Source organism: Coffea arabica, chromosome 2e (genome assembly GCF_036785885.1).
Source record: "Coffea arabica cultivar ET-39 chromosome 2e, Coffea Arabica ET-39 HiFi, whole genome shotgun sequence".
NCBI classification, from domain to species: Eukaryota; Viridiplantae; Streptophyta; class Magnoliopsida; order Gentianales; family Rubiaceae; genus Coffea; species Coffea arabica.
Window position 1 is genome coordinate 6408645 of NC_092313.1, and position 19962 is coordinate 6428606.

At 35.1% G+C, this 19962-nt stretch overlaps 2 protein-coding genes across 6 annotated transcripts; both read left to right on the forward strand.

The window, feature by feature from the left end:
• Positions 1-3644: 3644 nt before the first annotated feature.
• LOC113730468 (actin-related protein 5-like) lies at positions 3645-10492 on the forward strand. 5 transcript variants are annotated; one of them, XM_072078494.1, is made up of 12 exons: positions 3645-3983; positions 4106-4168; positions 4870-4994; positions 5847-5891; positions 6553-6655; positions 6911-7023; positions 8155-8264; positions 8357-8447; positions 8528-8959; positions 9178-9305; positions 9420-9765; positions 9860-10492. In XM_072078494.1, the coding sequence occupies exons 1-12, from the start codon at positions 3959-3961 to the stop codon at positions 10358-10360; spliced, it is 2082 nt and encodes a 693-aa protein (XP_071934595.1). In that variant the 5' UTR covers positions 3645-3958; the 3' UTR covers positions 10361-10492. The 5 variants fall into 5 exon arrangements, with proteins under 5 accessions (XP_071934595.1, XP_071934594.1, XP_027110965.1 ...); XM_072078493.1 differs by having other exon boundaries at positions 3646-3983; positions 4098-4168; XM_027255164.2 differs by having other exon boundaries at positions 3647-3983; positions 4098-4168; positions 6914-7023.
• Positions 10493-16216: 5724 nt separating this feature from the next.
• LOC113730469 (B-type cell cycle switch protein ccs52B) lies at positions 16217-19962 on the forward strand. The gene is made up of 10 exons (XM_027255168.2): positions 16217-17139; positions 17720-17842; positions 17998-18102; positions 18221-18400; positions 18509-18571; positions 18655-18849; positions 19008-19109; positions 19225-19287; positions 19380-19448; positions 19569-19962. The coding sequence occupies exons 1-10, from the start codon at positions 16612-16614 to the stop codon at positions 19620-19622; spliced, it is 1482 nt and encodes a 493-aa protein (XP_027110969.1). The 5' UTR covers positions 16217-16611; the 3' UTR covers positions 19623-19962.

A 19962-nucleotide genomic window follows, 5' to 3' on the forward strand; every position in this document is an offset into this window, starting at 1 on the left:
TTTTGGTGGAAGCAACTCATGACTTCGTCCCACTGGGCTTCCACGTGGCACCAAAAAAGCTACATCCTTTTCTTTCGCCACCAAGTGGCAAGTGCAATGACCCGATTCGCTTGCACGGCAATGGTTGCAAATTTGCGGATAAGGTGTCGGTGTAGTTGTGTTTTGTAAAGTTCTGCTCAATTATCAATTGTGTTCAATTTTTTATGTATAAATATTATACTAAATTCATGTTAAGTATTTTATTTTTGTACATAATTTTTTACTAAAAATATAACAATGTAAAATAATATATAAAGTATAACAATTAGACCGAATCGCATGGAACCCAACCGCACTGATTCCTTTCCCCAAATTTGCAATATTTGCACGGAAAGCAAGAATCAATTTCATTGTGTAATTACACCACGGTAGAACGAGATCAAGGGTCAAGTTAGTGAAAAGTTTAAAAGAAGTTGAGGGATGATTGACACCATAAAGCATAATGGTTGTGTTTGGATTGTAACTTTTTGAAGTTTTTGTAGAAAATGTATGTAGAGATTTAATATACGTGAGATAAAAAGGTAATTGGAAAATATGTTTACGAAAACGTATAGATTTTTTGATATCTTTTCTTTTAAAAAAATTTTTTACTCCATTCAAGAGATATTCTAACTTCTTGTTGATGAATGTCTTTGTATCTTGTAAATAAATTATGAGCCATTTTGATTGATTTATTTAATGCACTAAAAAAGTTAACTATAATGGATACACATTTTCATTTTCCTTGAGAGCCAAAATAGAAAAAATGAGATTTTAATCAACATGATCAACTACTAATAAGTGCTCCTGTAAATTATTTTTGTTGCGTTAATTTGTTACGCCTTGTTTGGAAAGGGATCTTTCATTAATAAAATATCTACATTTTTTCATAAATATATTTTTCAATCATATTTTTACTTAATATATATCAAATTAATATAGTATATTTTTTTATAAAAACTTCAAAAAATTTGCAATTCAAACACAACCTTAGGAGGGTTCCAATTTAACAAGTAGGAACCTTACTTAGCTAATCATCAATTTTTAAGCAAGAGAGAGATAAAGGGGCGAATAAAAACCGTGCAGGGGGGCTGTATTGTTGGGGGAGGGCAAACGACAAAAGACTGGAAAGGCGTAAGCCTCAAGACGAAGCGCGCGAAGGTGCACGGAACCGGTGGTTCGAATCTGAACCTCTCGTTTAGACTTTAGACTTTATAGAGTGGGGACTATGGAGGGGGTTTGCTTTTAGGCTTTTAGCGAGCTCGATCAATTTGATGAAAAGGATAAGACTTTATTCGACGCCTTATGCTGATATGATAATATTATTCTCTTTAATGGGGCCGGACCAACAAACAAGTACTGGGCTAATGGGCCAGGCTAAGGGCTACAGATGGTAACACGTGTAACAAGAAGGGCTGATAACGTCGTTTTCGTGTGGACTCAGGACTGGGCCTACTTTTGGAGGATGCAGCCCCACGTGCTGTTACGAAGTGACTCGAAAGTTTGGACTTTTGGCACCACGGCGACTCGAAGGGTAAAGAAGCTGAAGAGTGGCGTGCGTTCATTTCCATTTTCCACCTTACCTTTCGAGTTTATCTTCGCTCCTGATATGACGTGATTGCTCGAGAGGCCTTTTTGGTTGAACTTGAACTGGATTCTTCTTTTTCTTTTCTTTATGATGATGGGGTGGATTCTCTTTGTTTTCTTTCATATTATATTTTTTTCCAACAAACGTTTTCTTTCGTATTATATGATATACATTTTACAATAGATGTTCATAAGAGTATATTTTTGAGGTTTCCATCCTGGGAATTCTAGTCTTGACAATTGGTTGAGCCTTTTGGGTTAGCTTTTCTAATTTTTGGAAAATTGGCTTAATTTCTTTCCAAAAATGATCTTCGCACATCGGAATGAGAACTGACGGTCATATACATGAAATTGTATTTTGAATAATTACTAACCACCAGTCTTTTGGCTGTTGGTCACCATTAAGCCATTTAAACTTACCTTCTATCAATTATCACATTAAGTGGCTTCTTAAAAAAAAATTCAGACAGATGCGTAGTGTATTCGTTTGGTCCGGTGGTGATTCAGTCCCCACCGGTCCCCCTAGACCCAGTTGGGTCTCCTCCTTAGATTAGGATAGTATAGAATACTATAAATAAAGTGACAATTGACACAAAAAAAATAATTACTAAAGTACTTATTAAAATGCGATATATGTGAGATAAAAAGATGATTGATAAAATTTTAAGAAATTAATTAAGAATTATGTTTGTTGTGCAAATAAAATATTATTTGAAATAGAATTTCCATCCAAACACAGGCTATAATTTTTCTCCAGGAGCTCCCAAAGAAACAGACCAAACGGGCTTGGTAATGCTTTCAACAAGTGGCCGAATTCGCACTACTGGGCCAAGGATCGTTTCCTTTTTGGTCTACCGGATTGGTTGGCAACTGATTGAACTTTGTGATATTGGACCGGTCCTGGTTTGCTGAATGGAGTCACTAGTCAACAAAGATTTGTTGGAAAGATGGAAGACCATTGAAAACAAAGCATGTCAAGAGTAAATACTTAATTTAAATAGTAAAAGGTTGTTAATACTAGTAAATACTTATTTTAAATACTTGTATTATACTACAACATTAAAACCTTTATGCACACATAAAATGTTCTCTATCAAAAATATGAAATCTCAATTTGATGAAATTATTCTATTTTAAGAAAGCAATTGCTTGAGAAATAAACTTTTCGACACAGGATCAGCACTTATTAAATCGACTCATAATAAAGTTTAGGATCTATTTTGATTTTTGCAAAATAATTTAGGAAGTGTGTTTGGATAGTAGATTATTTGAAATAAATTTTTTTTAAAAAATTATTATATCACTTTTTTAATATAATATATGTAAAATAAAAAAATGGTTGAAAGATGTGTTTTGCTCCATCCAGTGATAACGGCGGGTAAGTTGACTTGGGGTTTGGAAATCAATTGAGTTCAATCGGAAAGGCCAACTAGTTCACATATTGGTCAAATTTTCTGACACGTGAGTAAACATTTTCTATTGCGATCATTTAGTATTTTGCACTAAAATATACTGTACTAGATTGTTTAGTGAAAATCTGTACAGTCAATTACTGCAACAAAAGTGATGGTTTGTGCAAGCATAAACAAATAAAATGAGACTGATACAAGTTATAAATACCTTTTAGTTTAAATATCACAATTTATCTGTATCCTCGAACTTCCTTTTTTGTTATTTATTTCTCAGGTCAATGAGATTGCTTATAAAGTTATTGAAATAAAAAAATTATATTAAATTCGATTAAAAAATAAATCAACACTAGAGTTTATTTCTGAGTGCAAAAACGTAAACTTTAAATAACTCGAATTTATTAATTCACCATTCTAGTTCTAGAATTCTACTCCTGTCCATCTGATTTAAAAAATGTGTATTTCGATTAGAGTTCTAGAAATTTACTCCAGTCCATATTTTAATAAGGAATTATTTACACAAATTTATCTGTTTACATTATAAATATATTTTTAATTACTTTTTTATATCATATATATTATATCAAAAAATATTTTTTAAAAAATTATTCCAAATAATCTTCAATCCGGAGGCATTCCAATGTAACTTAGCCGGTTCAATTAAACTGGTAAACTTGGAGGAGGGATGGACGCAGAGCTGAACCGGTCCGCCCTCACCAGGTAGACGCTAAGAAAGCCGCTTCATGAAAAGGTTCTTCTTTCTCTGCACATAAAACCTCCTCACCATGTGCAGCTGAGGTGGGAAAGTAACTAGGGTTCAACCGCCACATCTACAGTAATTACCACCAAAAAAGAAAAGGAAAGAAAAATGCCATTCATATCGAAGATAGAGAGGCAGACGGATTACAGCCAGTTCGATTCAACTGTCCCCATCGTCATCGACAATGGCGGTTCATATTTCCGCATTGGGTAACAAAAGCCCTAATTCCTTGGTTCGCTTAGATTAATTTGCGTTGTGAAGTTGTGTTTTGATAAAATTACCGATAAATTACATCCTTCAATTATGATTTGGTCTGGTGATAGCTGGGCAGGGGAGGATGAGCCTCGGGTTATATTCCGGAACATTGTTCAGAGGCCTCGCCATAAAACCACTGGTATCTCTTGATATACATATATTTGTAATTTTCACTAGTGTAATTTTTCGGCATTATGCCAATGTTAATCTCCCTGCCTCTGAAGTTGGATTTGAACTGAATATACCATTGTGCTAGATTTTTCCCCCATCTTCTTCTTCTTCTTGTTTTTTTTTTTATTTGAGCATGACATGAATGATGGAAAACTTATTTTTAACGGGTAGGCTAGATATCTCTTTTATATACTCGTTCAACATAAGCAAAAATTTTTGGGTCATGTGCATGCCAAACTTCTTTTACCAAAGTTTTGATTTTTGATTAAGATGAATGAGCTTCAAATGTCTTCCACCCTCAATTTTTGGTGCTCTCCTGTAATTGAATTCTTTTAGTTTTATTATTATTATTATTCCTGTAATTGCATGAGGGCAGTATATCTGCTTCTTTGTTTTTGCTGGAGCACTAGATTGAGTGTAATTAATACAGTCAAATGATTTATGTATTTACATTTGTGGTCTTTCCTGTTCCACTCAACCTATAATTTATGATCTGAATGGAAAGAACAAAACCTCTGCATTCACATGTTTTAGATTGCAGAGGTTTTGGACTCATGGGTTCAAAATGGTTGCTTCACATGTTTGAATCTACACGTAGTTCCGAACTTCTAGTTTTATAATTTGATTTTACATCAATTAAAAGTTTTTTCTGCATTCTTTCTAATGCAGGTGAAACAGTCACAGTTGTTGGTGATCATAACCCAGCGCTACTAAGATATTTTGATTGCACACGTTCAGGACCTCGTTCGGCTTTTGATGGCAATGTCGTGTATCAGTTTGAGATAATGGAATATGTAAGTTTCATTAATTTTGAGTAGTAACTGGGTTTCAAGTTACCTTGCTGAAACTTTTCACTCTATATTCTCCAATGAATACTCTTTACTGTAGAATGGTGATCAACTTGTTTCATAATTCTAATAGGATAGAAAGCACACCCTCTGTGTCCATATGCGTCACACAGTTAGCAGTTACTTTCACCCTGTCAATAATGAGATACTAAAAGTCGGTACTTTGTTAGACTCCTAAGAAGCATGTGTTATGTGTTACATATTAATAACTTGCTTTCTCAATCTGCATCACAAAACTTATCTGTCATTTTGTAGAAATTTTCTCAGTGAATTACCATCTTGATTTTATGAGTATTTACTAGCCATATACCAATCTTTGGAGTTTGTTAAGAATACAAAAGCCCCAAATCATTCTAGCCTCTTACTGCTTTATATAATATTACCTGAGGTCATATAAGCAGTATGTTTGATATTCAAGCAGTTTCCTCTGAAATCCACCTTACTCTTTATACAAGTCTGAACTGACTAATTAACGCCTAAACGCTTAGCTTCAGTTATAGCAATTGTACATCTTACAAAATGTAAAGTTTAACAGAACAAAGAAACTCTGATTGGCGGCTGTAGATGAATGTAGAATAAGGCAGAATACATGACACATAATGTAATTTTCCTTTTATTTTTCAGCTTTTCGTTAATCCAAATTTTTGGATATCTTAATATGTTCCATCAAGTTACCTTCAACATGTTTGTATGATGCTATTTTGCATTGATTGCAAACTGAAACATCTTTGTTTCTTACATCTACTTTATGTTCACAGATCAAGTTGCTGAGTTGTGTGTTTTTTCTTGCATGTATAGATTCTTGACTTCGGTTTTGATCGATTAGGTGCTGATCAGTCTCAGGTACTGCTACATCACCTTTCAATTCTTTACTCAGCTATATCAAAGTTATTTTTGGTGTGATCTGATGTAAAATGCAATGCGAGGTTTATCAATTTGGAAGCTGCTGGTTTTTCTTACTGTCGTCATATTTTATGTGATTATTCAGTTTTGCTTGCAAAGCTATTTATGTTGTATAGCGTGAATAGATAGTAGCTTTATTCTTGGAGATCTGTTTGTCATTGCATTCATCCCCCCTAGTTTTACTTAATAAACTTTTGTGACATTTCGTACAGACCAAATGTTTCGTGTTGATTTTTTGTGTGTCAAAAGTCAACTGTTCATATAAGCAGTTGAGATTCTGATTTGCACTTTATATATAACTGAGGTAAATACTGTGGGCTCAAAGCATTGAATGTCTTCATTGATCTCTTTAAAGAATTTACAAGCTTTCTTTGCAAGTTCAAGCAGGCAATGTTTGACATCCCAAAAATTCTGTGGTTTAGAATAAGCTTTTTATGTCAATTTGATTCATTTCTTCATGTTTATTTTTGTGCAGCTTATAGATGTCTGACTTCATTTATGTTGTTTGCAATATTTATCACTTCATATTTGATTCCTGAATTTCTTGATTTTAGATATCAGCGTTGGTAATATTCATGTAGTTGATTTCATGGCAGAACAGATTGACCATCCTGTTTTGATCACTGAGTGTGCTTGCAATCCTATCCAGTCTCGTTGTAGAATGGCAGAACTTCTTTTTGAGTCTTATGGAGTTCCTTCAATAGGTATGCTTGCCAATTGTTAGTTAACTGAAGCTTCTGCTTGTTTGCGCAAATATTTTAGTTAGACTGTGAAACAGGGATGCAAGCCCTTAATATTATTGTCAACTGCATGTTTTATCTTTTTATGGATGTAGCATGATTGACACACCATGGTCACAGCATATTGTACTTGTATTTCTCGTTTTATATGGTCTGATGCCATGAGTGCTTGGACTGTTGCTATTTTAATGTATCACTTACTTTTTACTTTCCCTTTAGCAGCATTTGGTGTCGATGCCGCATTCAGCTACAAGTACAACCAACAACTTGGAATATGTAATAGTGATGGTCTTGCAATTTGCTCAGGATTTATGACTAGTCATGCTATTCCGGTATGCTTCACTTGTTTTTATTGAAGTTCATAGTGATTTTGTGGATAATTCCAATTACATGGAGCATTGAGTACAGAAACATAGCCATCACAAATCTCAACTATGCGTCACCGCCACAATTCTTTTGCTGTTCCATTAAAGGTTAGGTTAGTTTATTCTGAAGTTCAGTGCCATACCAAGTCACTATCTTGATCTGGTGCCACTGAGACTACAATTGGTATTAAGTATGAAAAGACCTAGATAGAATAGATTATATTCTTCTGGAAGAAACATGTTGTGCATGTAGGGTACACCCATCCTTAATAATTTCATGAATTTTGCCATTAACTTTTTGTAGATCAACACAAATATGCTTTGCCTATGACCTATTAAAGAATTAGTTATCTATCTGTATTTGCCGAATTATTCGTTGGATATGCACAACCTGTAGGCCTGTCCTACAAACCAGCCAAACACCTAAGCTTGAGCTTGGCATCATGGATTCAGCCAAGTACAGCATCAGGTAGTTCACATGTTGCTCATAGGTGGATGCTGAAAATTTTACTTTTAGTGGGCAACCTATAATTGACTTGTGATAAATATTCTCAAACTCTACGGGGGCAATACTTTAATTTTGTAAAGGAGTAGTTTGAAGAATTCCAAATTTTCAAGGGGGGGAAAGGTAATATCTTGGATAAGTAGGGTGGTGGTCCTCCCCTACACCCCTGCAACCAAAGGTCTGGGATGGATTGCTCGAGATTATTTGTGGTGCAAGGTTTGCAGAGTTTGGTGTTTGGCATATGTAGTGCCTTGAATATAATATTTTAGCCCAGGATTGCTTATAACCAGCTCAAGATGCTTCTTTAAGGCTCAAGCTAGAAGAAGATGAATCACTGAGCTATGAACCAAATTGAGCAGCATCCTTCTCACTGGGGACTAGGAATGTTTGATAGCTGAGCAATGGTTTACTGTGGGGAATTATGAAGCCAGAATAACAAAGTGAAACATTAACACCTGCATGTAATACCAGTTAATGTATTCAGTCTCTGATACTTATCCTAGTATTATATGAAGTACTGCACCTTAACAACTTGCAATGGTCTACAATGTATATGTGTAAGTTTGAATTCTTATCCATTTTTCCTATCACAGTTCATAAATGGAGAACCTGCTTACGAAGCATGTTGCCGAACTAATGTTGGTGGATACCATGTTACCGATTATCTGAAGCAGCTTCTTTCACTTAAATATCCCCATCACATGTAAGCTTGAGAATGCCGATCCCTCTGCAAATGCAATTGAAACTTTTCTTCATTTGTTTTTTTAGTCTTGATCGCTTATTTTTTTCAAACAGTTCTAAGCTCACATGGGAAAAAGTTGAAGACCTTAAGATGGAACACTGTTACATTGCACCAGATTATACATCAGAAGTCCGAATATTTCAGGTAGTGTAGTTTGGTCTTTTTGACTTGTCTGCAACTACTCTGCTTTGCTTCTGCAATCATCTAAGCAATTCTTGTAACAGAAAGGGGCTAAAGAAGCTGAAGAAAAGACCAGGTGCTGGCAGCTTCCTTGGACTCCTGCACCAGCGGAAGAACAACCTTCAGAAGAAGAGTTAGCTAGAAAGGCAGCTCTAAAGGAGAGACAGGGTCAAAGACTAAGGGAGATGGCTGAAGCAAAGAGGTCCTCTCGAATTAATGAGCTTGAAAATGACATTAGAGGTTTGGAATTCCTCTTAAAGCAGCTCAAGCAGGTTGAAGAGAATAATGTTCCTGCATTTCTCAGAGAGACTGGCTATGCCTCTAAACAGGAAATAGAATCTAATCTGGCAAAGGCAATACAATCTTTACGCAAAGCAAAGGGTGAACAAGTTGAAACTGAGGAGAAGATGGACGCTTCCATGGCTGACAAGTATAATCTTGTCAATGTGCCTGATGATGTGCTGACACCGGAGCAGGTGTGTGTTCCGATTCCATGTGTTCTGATTCCATGTGTTCTAACAGATCTTTGTTTTATAGTTTCTGTTGATTTTGGTATTTTCTACTGCACAGCAATTCCTAGTTAAATAAGATACAAGACCAGTGAATGGCTGCTAAATTGGAACCACAGTATGGTTTTCATATTCTGTTCGTAACTTTCAGAAATTTAAATTTTGCACTCTTGTTTCCATGGCAGCTTAAAGAAAAAAGGAAGCAGTTGTTTCTCAAATCCACAACTGAGGCCAGGCAACGAGCTAAACAGAAGCGGATTGAAGAGGAATTAGAAAGAGAAAAGCAAATGAAAATGGAGGAGGAAAAGCGCTTGTATGTTTTTGATTCGCAATCTTAACTTGTCTAATCATTGCTTGATGATAGTGTAGATATGTAGTCTCTTTTACGTTGTATTATTATTACATTATGCTTTGCTTCTGAATGTAGAGAGAACCCAGAACGTTATTTGGAGGATTTACGTGCTAAATACCGAGAGCTTTCTGAGAAAGTCGAGCAGCGAAAACGCTTGAAGACAAATGGCAACAACACAAATGGGAACCAAAATGGTTCTGGAGGTGTGGGCCGTGGTGAAAGATTGAATGCTGCTCAAAGAGAAAGGATGCGCCTCCTGACAACAGCTGCATTTGATCGAGGGAAGGGCGAGGACACTTTTGGTATCAAAGATGAAGATTGGCAACTTTACAAGCTAATGAGTAGAGATAATGATGATGAAGAAGATGAGAAGTCAAATGAGGATGAAGCAGACCTTGCTCGCGTCTCTTCAAGACTGCGGGTTTGTGATTTTTTTAGATCTCACGTCCTTGGTGTGTTCTTACAGATATTTCTTTTAGCAATTTCATCCATTTTTGCCTGTCATATTTGTACAGGAAATAGATCCGACATTTTTTCCCAAATCAGAGTCAGGATCCTCGACTGCGGAGCCGCCACGATTTCGTCCTCTAACTAAGGAAGACTTCCAGCTCATTCTAGGAGTAGAAAGATTCCGGTGCCCTGAGGTTCTGTTCCAGCCCAACTTAATTGGGATAGATCAGTCAGGGTTGGATGAGATGGCTGGGGTATCAATAAGAAGGTTGCCGTGTAAGAACCAAGGGTTGGAAGAGAGAATAACAAAATCAATCCTTATGACTGGTGGGAGCTGTCAATACCCGGGAATGGCTGGGCGCTTGGAAGCTGGGATTAGGATGATTAGGCCATGTGGAACACCTATAACAGTTGTCAGAGCATCAGATCCAAGTCTTGATGCATGGCGTGGAGCTTCTGTTTATGCTGCTGCCATGCAATTCCCCAATCAGACATTTAGTAGGACGGATTACTATGAAAAGGGCGAAGATTGGTTGCGGAGATATCAATTCAACTACACACTTTGATTGTTGTAGATGAACTTTATATATTGTTAGGGGCTTCCTTGGCTTGGTGCTATTGAGAAGTGCTCATAACTTGGGAATTTGCTATTTTACACCATTCATCTATATTTATGGGTATAGACTGATGCATCTGAATTCTCCGAGCTGTCCGGCTCTGCTCATTGATGAACTAGTAGGGAACTTTTGTAGTTGTCCCGGATATAACATGCGAAGTACTTCCGTAGCCTCGTGATTAATCTGCGAGGTTCTGCCTCCCTCTTGCACTTGTGTTCCAGAAGTTTACAAGCTGCCAAACCGGTAAATTCAGGAAATAAGGGAAAAAAAGGCCAAAAAATGTGGCAGTTGTACGCACATACAGTTCAATCCCTACTGCTGAAAACTAAAGCGATACCGCGCACCGATTTCTTGCTTCTGTCGGTAGAGTTGCCTTTGTCTGAAGTTCCTTGATTAACCTCTTACTTTGATCGATGGTTGAAGCCACTTTTTTTAGAGCTAATTTATTATTAACTTTACAGTGCTATTTTGATAGATCGTTGAAGTCACATTGTTTAGAGTTAATTTTATATACACTAACAATATATATTGTATCATGATTGGATGTGTATCACATTTAAACATTGAATTGCTAGTTAGATGCATGCCACGTTCAAAAGTCTATTTTCATCAAAATTATTTTTCCTTTCAAATCCACTTTAAAGAAACAAGACCTTGATAATCTATATCTATATAAATTTGAGAAGGGATTTTTAGGAACAAGCCTCCACAAGCCTTCCCACTCTCAACTCTATTTTCCTAGCATTTCACATTTATCTTATTTCATAAAAAATATCATGAGCACATTACATCCCCACGTTTCCCTCAAATAAGGAGTTAACTTCAACTAACACTCCCACGTTCCTTCAAATAAAAATTTAACTTCCACTTACATTAAAACTGTTTCCATTTACCCGTGCGTCAGATCTATATCTATCTTAACTCCCACTATCTCACTCCCACTATCCCACTATCTTAACTCATATTTTTGTATTTATTTTAATACATAAAAAAGTAGTGAGTTATTACCCACCTTATCACCAATCAATATTCCCACTATCCCACTATCACCTTATCACCAATCAATATTCTCACTATCTCACTCCCACTATCCCACTATCTTAATTCATCCTACAATTACTCCTCCCTCTCAGTTTCTTATTTGTTTTAGGTTCTCTATTGATTTTGTAAATGTATTGATTTTGTTTCTTTTGTGAGCAGTAGTGGAAGATATTATGTGCGGAGACTCTAGCAGAAATCAACCTTCTTGCGGCCGACTTAATTTTCCAAGTCAGTCCCCTCTGCCTTTTAAGTATGTTTTGCTTTTCCTTTATTTTTTGTCATGAATGATATTGCATTGATTTTCTGATCATCCATTATTTCTGAAAATTTTTTACAAAATCTTATGAATGGTTGTTTGCTTATTGTTACACTGTAAAGTAAAGATAAAAAGGTATTGCTTGCTTTATATAATTGCGGATGGTATAGGTTCATGATTGAGGGTTCTACTATTTCTAACATAAATTGTATATTATAAAAATTTATTTGTTTGTATTACTGAAATTTTTTAATTATTTTTTATTGCACATTTATCACATAAAATAGGTGTTACGATAGTTATTTTCATAATTTTATTCCAAAAATGATCGTGCATGAAATAAAAAAAAAGATTTTTTGATAATTAAAAAAAAATAATTAAAAATAGTTTATAATTGGAGAAAAATAATTCAGATACTACTAATAACTAAGGCACTATACGCCCATTATTAAAATTGGATTAATTTTTAATTTCGTCAGAAATCCTTTTGGCAAAATTGCATTATAGCCTTTCTTTTCTTTATCAACAATGACAATTACAACTACGTAATTCATCTATCTAACAACAGCACAATTCAACTCATGGAATAAATAGTTCATTGCTTAAAGTACTTAAATGAAAGGTTAGAGTCAAGTCCTACTTAACACCTGCAAGTAATCTATATCTATATAAATTTGAGAAGGAATTTTTAGCAACAAGCATTCACAAACCTTCCCACTCTCAACTCTATTTTTCTAGCATTTTGCATTTAATTTATTTCGTAAAAAAAATCATGGGTACGTTACACCCCCACGTTTCTCTCAAACAAGAAATTAACTCCAACTAACACTCCCACGTTTTTCTCAGACAAGAAGTTAACTCCCACTAACACTCCTTACATACCTTACTCCAACTAACACTCCTCACCCACCTTCCTACTACATATAGATATAGATTTTCGCAGATCATCTCCATGAAGGTAAGGTATACTGGTTTCAAAATATATATGTAATTCCGGCATATCTTAAATATCGGCTTGCACCACATTAGTACCAATTATCATTTGGAAACGATACGAATATAGTGAATATCTATATCTATATGTATTCAGGAAGGGATTTTTAGCAGAAACCCTCTCCATGCCTTCTAAACTTGTCATACTTTTTTCTAGATTTTTGTATTTATTTTAATAAATAAAAAAGTAGTGGGTTATAACCCACCTTATCACCAATCAATATTCCCACTATCCCACTATCACCTTATCACCAATCAATATTCCCACTATCTCACTCCCACTATCCCACTATCTTAACTCATATTTTTGTATTTATTTTAATACATAAAAAAGTAGTGGGTTATAACCCACCTTATCACCAATCAATATTCCCACTATCCCACTATCACCTTATCACCAATCAATATTCCCACTATCCCACTATCTTAACTCATCCTACAATTACTCCTACAAATTCTTCTTTTACTGATCGACTTAATTAACTTATCGAGTTAATTCCCTCACCTTCTCTCTCAGTTTCTTATTTGTTTTGGGTTCTCTATTGATTTTGTAAATTGATTTTGTTTCTTTTGTGAGCAGTAGTGAAAGATATTATGTGCAGAGACTCCAACAAAAATCAACCTTCTTGCGGCCGGCTTAATTTTACAGGTCAATCCCCTCTGCCTTTTAAGTATGTTTTGCTTTTGCTTTGTTTTTTGTCATGAATGATATTGCATTGATTTTCTGATCATACATTATTTCTGAAAAATTTTTACAAAATCTTATGAACGGTTGTTTGCTTATTGTTACACTGTAAATCAAAGATAAAAAGGTATTGCTTGCTTATATAATTGCGGATGGTATAGGTTCATGATTGAGGGTTCTACTATTTCTAACATAAATTGTATATTATAAAAATTTATTTGTTTGTATTACTGAAATTTTTTAATTATTTTTTATTGCACATTTATCACATAAAATAGGTGTTACGATAGTTATTTTCATAATTTTATTCCAAAAATAATGGTGCATGAAATAAAAAAAAGATTTTTTGATAATTAAAAAAAATAATTAAAAATGGTTTATAATTGGAGAAAAACAATTCAGATACTACTAATAACTAAGGCACTATACGCCCATTATTAAAATTGGATTAATTTTTAATTTCGTCAGAAATCCTTTTGGCAAAATTGCATTCTAGCCTTTCTTTTCTTTATCAACAATGACAATTACAATTACGTGATTCATCTATCTAGCAACAGCACAATTCAACTCATGGAATAAATAGTTCATTACTTAAAGTACTTAAACGAAAGGTTAGAGCCAAGTCCTACTTAACACCTGCAAGTAATATATTACAATTAGAAAAAAGAAAATGATTCAAGAGGAGCAAAAAACTCACCAAGCCCCTGACATATGTGCAATCGTCAAGGCACTTTTGAGTATTTAAAACTGCATTCCTTAGTTCAGGTAACCACTTCTCTGTAATTGTTTTCATTTGATTACAATGCAATTCTATTAAATTCTATTGATGCTATTTCTATATTAATTATTGTATTTTTTTTGTTAACAGTTCTCATACAATGTATCACTATTTACACATAAAATAAATACATAAACTATTGATTTGCCTTTTAATATATATTTTATTTCTAGATCAAAGAAATGAAAAATCTAACTGTCCTCAAGATCGCCAGGCATCCACATCACCAATGATTTTGCGTGATCATGGTAAATATACAGTTTCTTATATCGTCATACTCATATTACATACACATTTTTTAGCTACACTATCTTGCTAAATCAACTATAGATACAATACAATACAATTGTATTACAATTGTTCGATTACAATACAGTTGTATTACATTCTATTGATGTTATTTATAGACAACTTAGCAATTTTATAGATTAACAATTTATTTTATTTTATAGATTACCAATTACTACATGTACCAAAATATTTTTATATAGGGATTACTTCATTAACTATGGGTGCTAATAACAATTCAATTGGTGCATATTTTTCATTTGATTACAATACAATTGTATTAAATTCTATTGATGCTATTCTATATTAACTATTGTATTTTTTTGTTAACAATTCTCATACAATGATAAAAAAAATTCTTATACAACCGAAAAAAGACGGTTCTTGAATGATATATACATTCTATTATATTTCAAACTATTGTTAAACAGATATTATATTTTAATTTGATTGGTAAAATTTTTTCACCTTTATTTGTTCACCATTTTATTTTTTCCAATAATGTCAGCACCGTGCATAGCACGGGTATTCCCACTAGTATATTACAATTAGAAAAAAGAAAATGATTCAAGAGGAGCAAAAAACTCACCAAGCCCCTGACATATGTGCAATCGTCAAGGCACTTTTGAGCATTTAAAACTGCATTCCTTAGTTCAGGTAACCACTTCTCTGTAATTGTTTTCATTTGATTACAATGCAATTCTATTAAATTCTATTGATGCTATTTCTATATTAATTATTGTATTTTTTTGGTTAACAATTCTCATACAATGTATCACTATTTACACATAAAATAAATACATAAACTATTGATTTTTAATTTAATATATATTTTATTTCTAGATCAAAGAAATGAAAAATCTAACTATTCTCAAGATCGCCAGGCATCCACATCACCAATGATTTTGCGTGATCATGGTAAATATACAGTTTCTTACATTATCATACTCATCTTACATACACATTTTTTGGCTGCACTATCTTGCTAAATCAACTATAGATACAATACAATACAATTGTATTACATTCTATTGATGCTATTTATAGACAACTTAGCAATTTATTTTATTTTATAGATTACCAATTACTACATGTACCAAAATATTTTTATATAGGGATTACTTCATTAACTATGGGTGCTAATAACAATTCAATTGGTGCGTATTTTTCATTTGATTATAACACAATTGTATTAAATTCTATTGATGCTATTCTATATTAACTATTGTATTTTTTTGTTAACAATTCTCATACAATTATAAAAAAAATTCTCATACAACTGAAAAAAGATGGTTCTTGAATGATATATAAATTCTATTATATTTCAAACTATTGTTAAACAGATATTATATTTTAATTTTATTGGTAAAATTTTTTCACCTTTATTTGCTCACCATTTTATTTTTTTTCCAATAATGTCAACACCGTGCATAGCACGGGTATTCCCACTAGTAATAATAATACGAGATGTCATAATCTCTTTATAAGGATAATAATTTTACGACAGATGAATGTAGTGATCTACAAATTTCATCTTGACGAACAAGATACAGTGAACTCCATGGCTGATCACCTAATCTCCCCGAATTTGCTCGTTCAGATTTATAGATTTTTTCCCCTCCATGAATGACTTCCTTGGTCCTTCCCAAAAGGGGTAAACTAAGAGCTGATATCTCCACTGAACTCTCCAGTAAAGAATAACAACATCAGCCCGGTCCACGAACGGCTACTTTTTCGCAAACCAACCCAAAAAATAAATCAGATAATCAAAGAGTTAAGGCTCCTCCGCCCATATGACGAAAAGTTCCACAAGGCTTCCCCGGCACAAATGACCGTTAGAACATGACCAATCTTCTTCAAATCCCTAAACGCCCTTTACCTTTCCTTGCACAGAAAAATACGAAAAAAAAAAACTTCTTAAAAAACTAACCGTTAAGCTCCCCTCCCACCAGCTCAGTCCACTCCATTTCCATTCCTACACTGCCCACCCTTCCCTGCTGACATTCTTTTCCTCCCGACTAAAACTCTTGAAAAAGCCCTCTCTTAAACTCTCTTCTCAAACAGAGAGGGCCTCTTTCAAATTATTCTTTAGAAGGTGAAAGAAAACAGCAGAAGTTACAGATCAACAAAGGGAAAAAGTTGAACTCAGAAACAGAAAAATGGATTCAACTCAAAGAAGAAAAAGTGGGATTAACCTTCCAGCTACAATGTCTGAGACCTCTCTTCGGCTGGAGGCCTTCTCATCCGCCTCCCCGGCTCGATCAGTATCGAATTTGCCATCACCTATGACAATGTCACCAAGAACTATATCCAATCTTTCATCCCCTTCATCAAAATCTACGAGTTGCAGTGACAGGTTTATTCCTTGTAGATCATCATCGAGGTTGCACACGTTTGGGCTGATAGAGAAAGCGTCGCCAGTGAAGGAGGGAGGAGGAGGAGGCAATGAGGCTTATTCGAGGTTGCTGAAATCTGAGCTTTTTGGGACTGATTTTGGTTGTTTTTCTTCTCCTGCAGGTAAGGGGTCACCATTGAGTCCTAACAAGAATATGCTGCGGTTCAAGACTGAGGTTTCTGGGCCTAATTCTCCTTATTCGCCTTCTGTCCTGGGGCAGGACAGTGGGCTTTCCGCTGAGGTTTCAACCCCTCCTAAACCGCCTCGAAAGGTTCCCAAGACACCCCACAAGGTATACGACTTACTTTAGCCTTCAATTTTGATTGTTAAAAATTGTCAATTTTGCTGACCCCTAACAATACTAACATAAATACGTGAAAATCCAGCGATAAATTGACAAAAAAGGATTGAGAAACGTTAGCGTGGAATTTTTAGATTTTGTATGTATTAAGTAATTGGGGAAGTGAGCAAAAAGGGTGAAGCAAAGTGCATAGTGATTGTTAATCGACCATGTGATTGTTTGCCTAGATACCTGGGGGACCCTCCTTTAATCTACTCCTGAGCACCATTAGGCAAAATTGTACTAATTGATTATAGCGGCCTTTGGTTTGGTACAGAATTTCAATGCTTTTTCATGTTCATAATACTGTCTGGAAAAAAAGAAATTGCAGCTTAGCAATAGTTTGATGGTCCAGAGAATTTTCTCTGCTTTGTTACGCCATTTTGGTTTGATGTCTTATGGAGGACTGCCCTTCTGGTGTCTGTAGTTAAGCGTTTGGTTTATTTAAAGAAAAGCTTTTGCCCTTATTCATTGAACTTGAAGCAAAGAGTGATAGAGTATTATTCAATCATTAAGGCCTCTACGACTGCAGGTTCTTGATGCGCCAGCACTTCAAGATGACTTCTATCTGAACCTAGTTGATTGGTCATCTCAAAATGTCCTTGCAGTTGGCTTAGGAACTTGTGTCTATTTATGGAGTGCCTCAAACAGTAAGGTGAGTTGATGGTTAAAAGATCTTAATCTTCTTTGTTTCATCAGGGTGAAGTATGTTATTATAATTTGCTGCAAACAAGAAAGTATTTATCAAAAGCAGCAGTTACTGATTTTCCTCTCAACTCCATATTTCTATTCCCTTCTAAACCATTTTAGGTAACAAAGCTGTGCGACTTAGGACCTAATGATGGTGTCTGCTCAGTCCAATGGACCCGAGAGGGTTCCTACATTTCAATTGGCACAAATCTTGGTCAAGTTCAGGTATAATGTTTTTTCTTTCTTTTAACATATTAGGGGAGGGGTAGTACATCGTGCGCACCTTTTGATGTCTCGGATATTATTTGAATTTGGAAGCGACTGAGCATAGTGCTATCCTCAGGTTTGGGATGGAACTCAGTGCAAAAGGGTCAGAACCCTGCCTGGGCATCAAACAAGAACTGGAGTCCTAGCGTGGAGTTCACGCATATTATCTTCAGGAAGCAGAGATCGGAACATACTACAACATGATCTCCGAGTACCGAATGATTTTATAAGCAAACTTTCTGGCCACAAGTCTGAGGTAACAGACAGCCATATTGTCATTTGCCTGTAGAAACTCAAATCTAACCAATGAGTACTTCAAGGGAATGTCAAGATAGCTAACATTTACTAATGTCCCCCGACTCAGGTATGTGGTCTTAAATGGTCTCATGATGATAGGGAACTCGCATCTGGAGGAAATGACAATCAGGTAGGCAAGCTGAATGTTCTCTTCACATTGACAGAATTAACTAAGCAATGCTGTAATACTCTTCTTTTATAAGTGACGTGCAGCTTTTGGTCTGGAATCAGCACTCCCAACAGCCAATTTTGAGACTCACAGAGCACACTGCTGCTGTAAAGGCGATTACCTGGTCTCCTCACCAGAGTGGGCTCCTCGCTTCTGGTGGAGGAACTGCTGATAGGTGCATTCGATTCTGGAATACTACCAATGGCAATCAATTAAATAGTGTGGATACAGGAAGCCAGGTTTGTGGTAAAATTTTTTTTTAATAGCCAAGAGAATTCTTGATTGCTTAGAATGGTTACGCTACCACATTCTATGCAGCATATCTTGAATTTCCAGAGGGATTTTGTGAAGAGGGTTTATGCTTTTCTGATGCGTTCCGTTCCATACATACCTGTAGGTATGCAATCTAGCATGGAGTAAGAATGTGAATGAACTAGTCAGCACTCATGGGTATTCGCAGAATCAAATTATGGTATGGAAGTATCCATCAATGGCAAAGGTAGTAGACTTCCTGGGCCAATTTTGAACAATCAATATTCTTTGATTTTGAAGGAAACCACCCTGAATATGTTATCCAAGTTCCATAAATTGTTTTTCTGCATTGACTTCGACAGGTTGCAACTTTAACTGGCCACAGTTTGCGGGTGCTCTATCTTGCTTTATCACCTGATGGCCAGGTACTGCAGCATGAAACAGAAGGTCTTGTTGAGAATATATTTCTCTTATGCAAAGTAAACAAATGAATACCACAATCTTTTTTTCCCCACAGACAATCGTGACTGGAGCAGGTGACGAGACATTACGGTTCTGGAATGTGTTCCCATCTATGAAAACACCTGTAAGTGTACCATGTAGCCGTAGAATAGAATTTTATGATCAAGATATGCTATCATGCAAGAACTTCCTCTTATCATGCCTTTCCAAATAAGGCGCATGCATCTAACTAGTAATCTTTCAGGCACAGGTGAAGGATACGGGGCTTTGGTCTTTGGGAAGAACTCATATTCGGTGACAATTTAGAATAATTGTTCAGGGTGCAAGCTGCTGGGCAAAAGATTTTAGCAAGCTGTCCATATGTTACGCTTTTTCACCAACAGATTTATGATTGAAAAGTTTGGCAAGAAAAATGGAATTCTTCTGAAATTTTTTGAGGCTAACAATTTTTTTTTTTTTTCAATTCATACTATTAATTCGTCTGATCTTGCAATTTTGCAAAAGAAAAATGTAAAAGCATAGACCTAGAAGATACTATTAATGAACTGATTAGTCCGCATAATGAGCGGTACAAAATATGAGGGAGAATTTCTCCAGATAATAGATATTATCTATCGAACTAGCATACTTTGCCATCA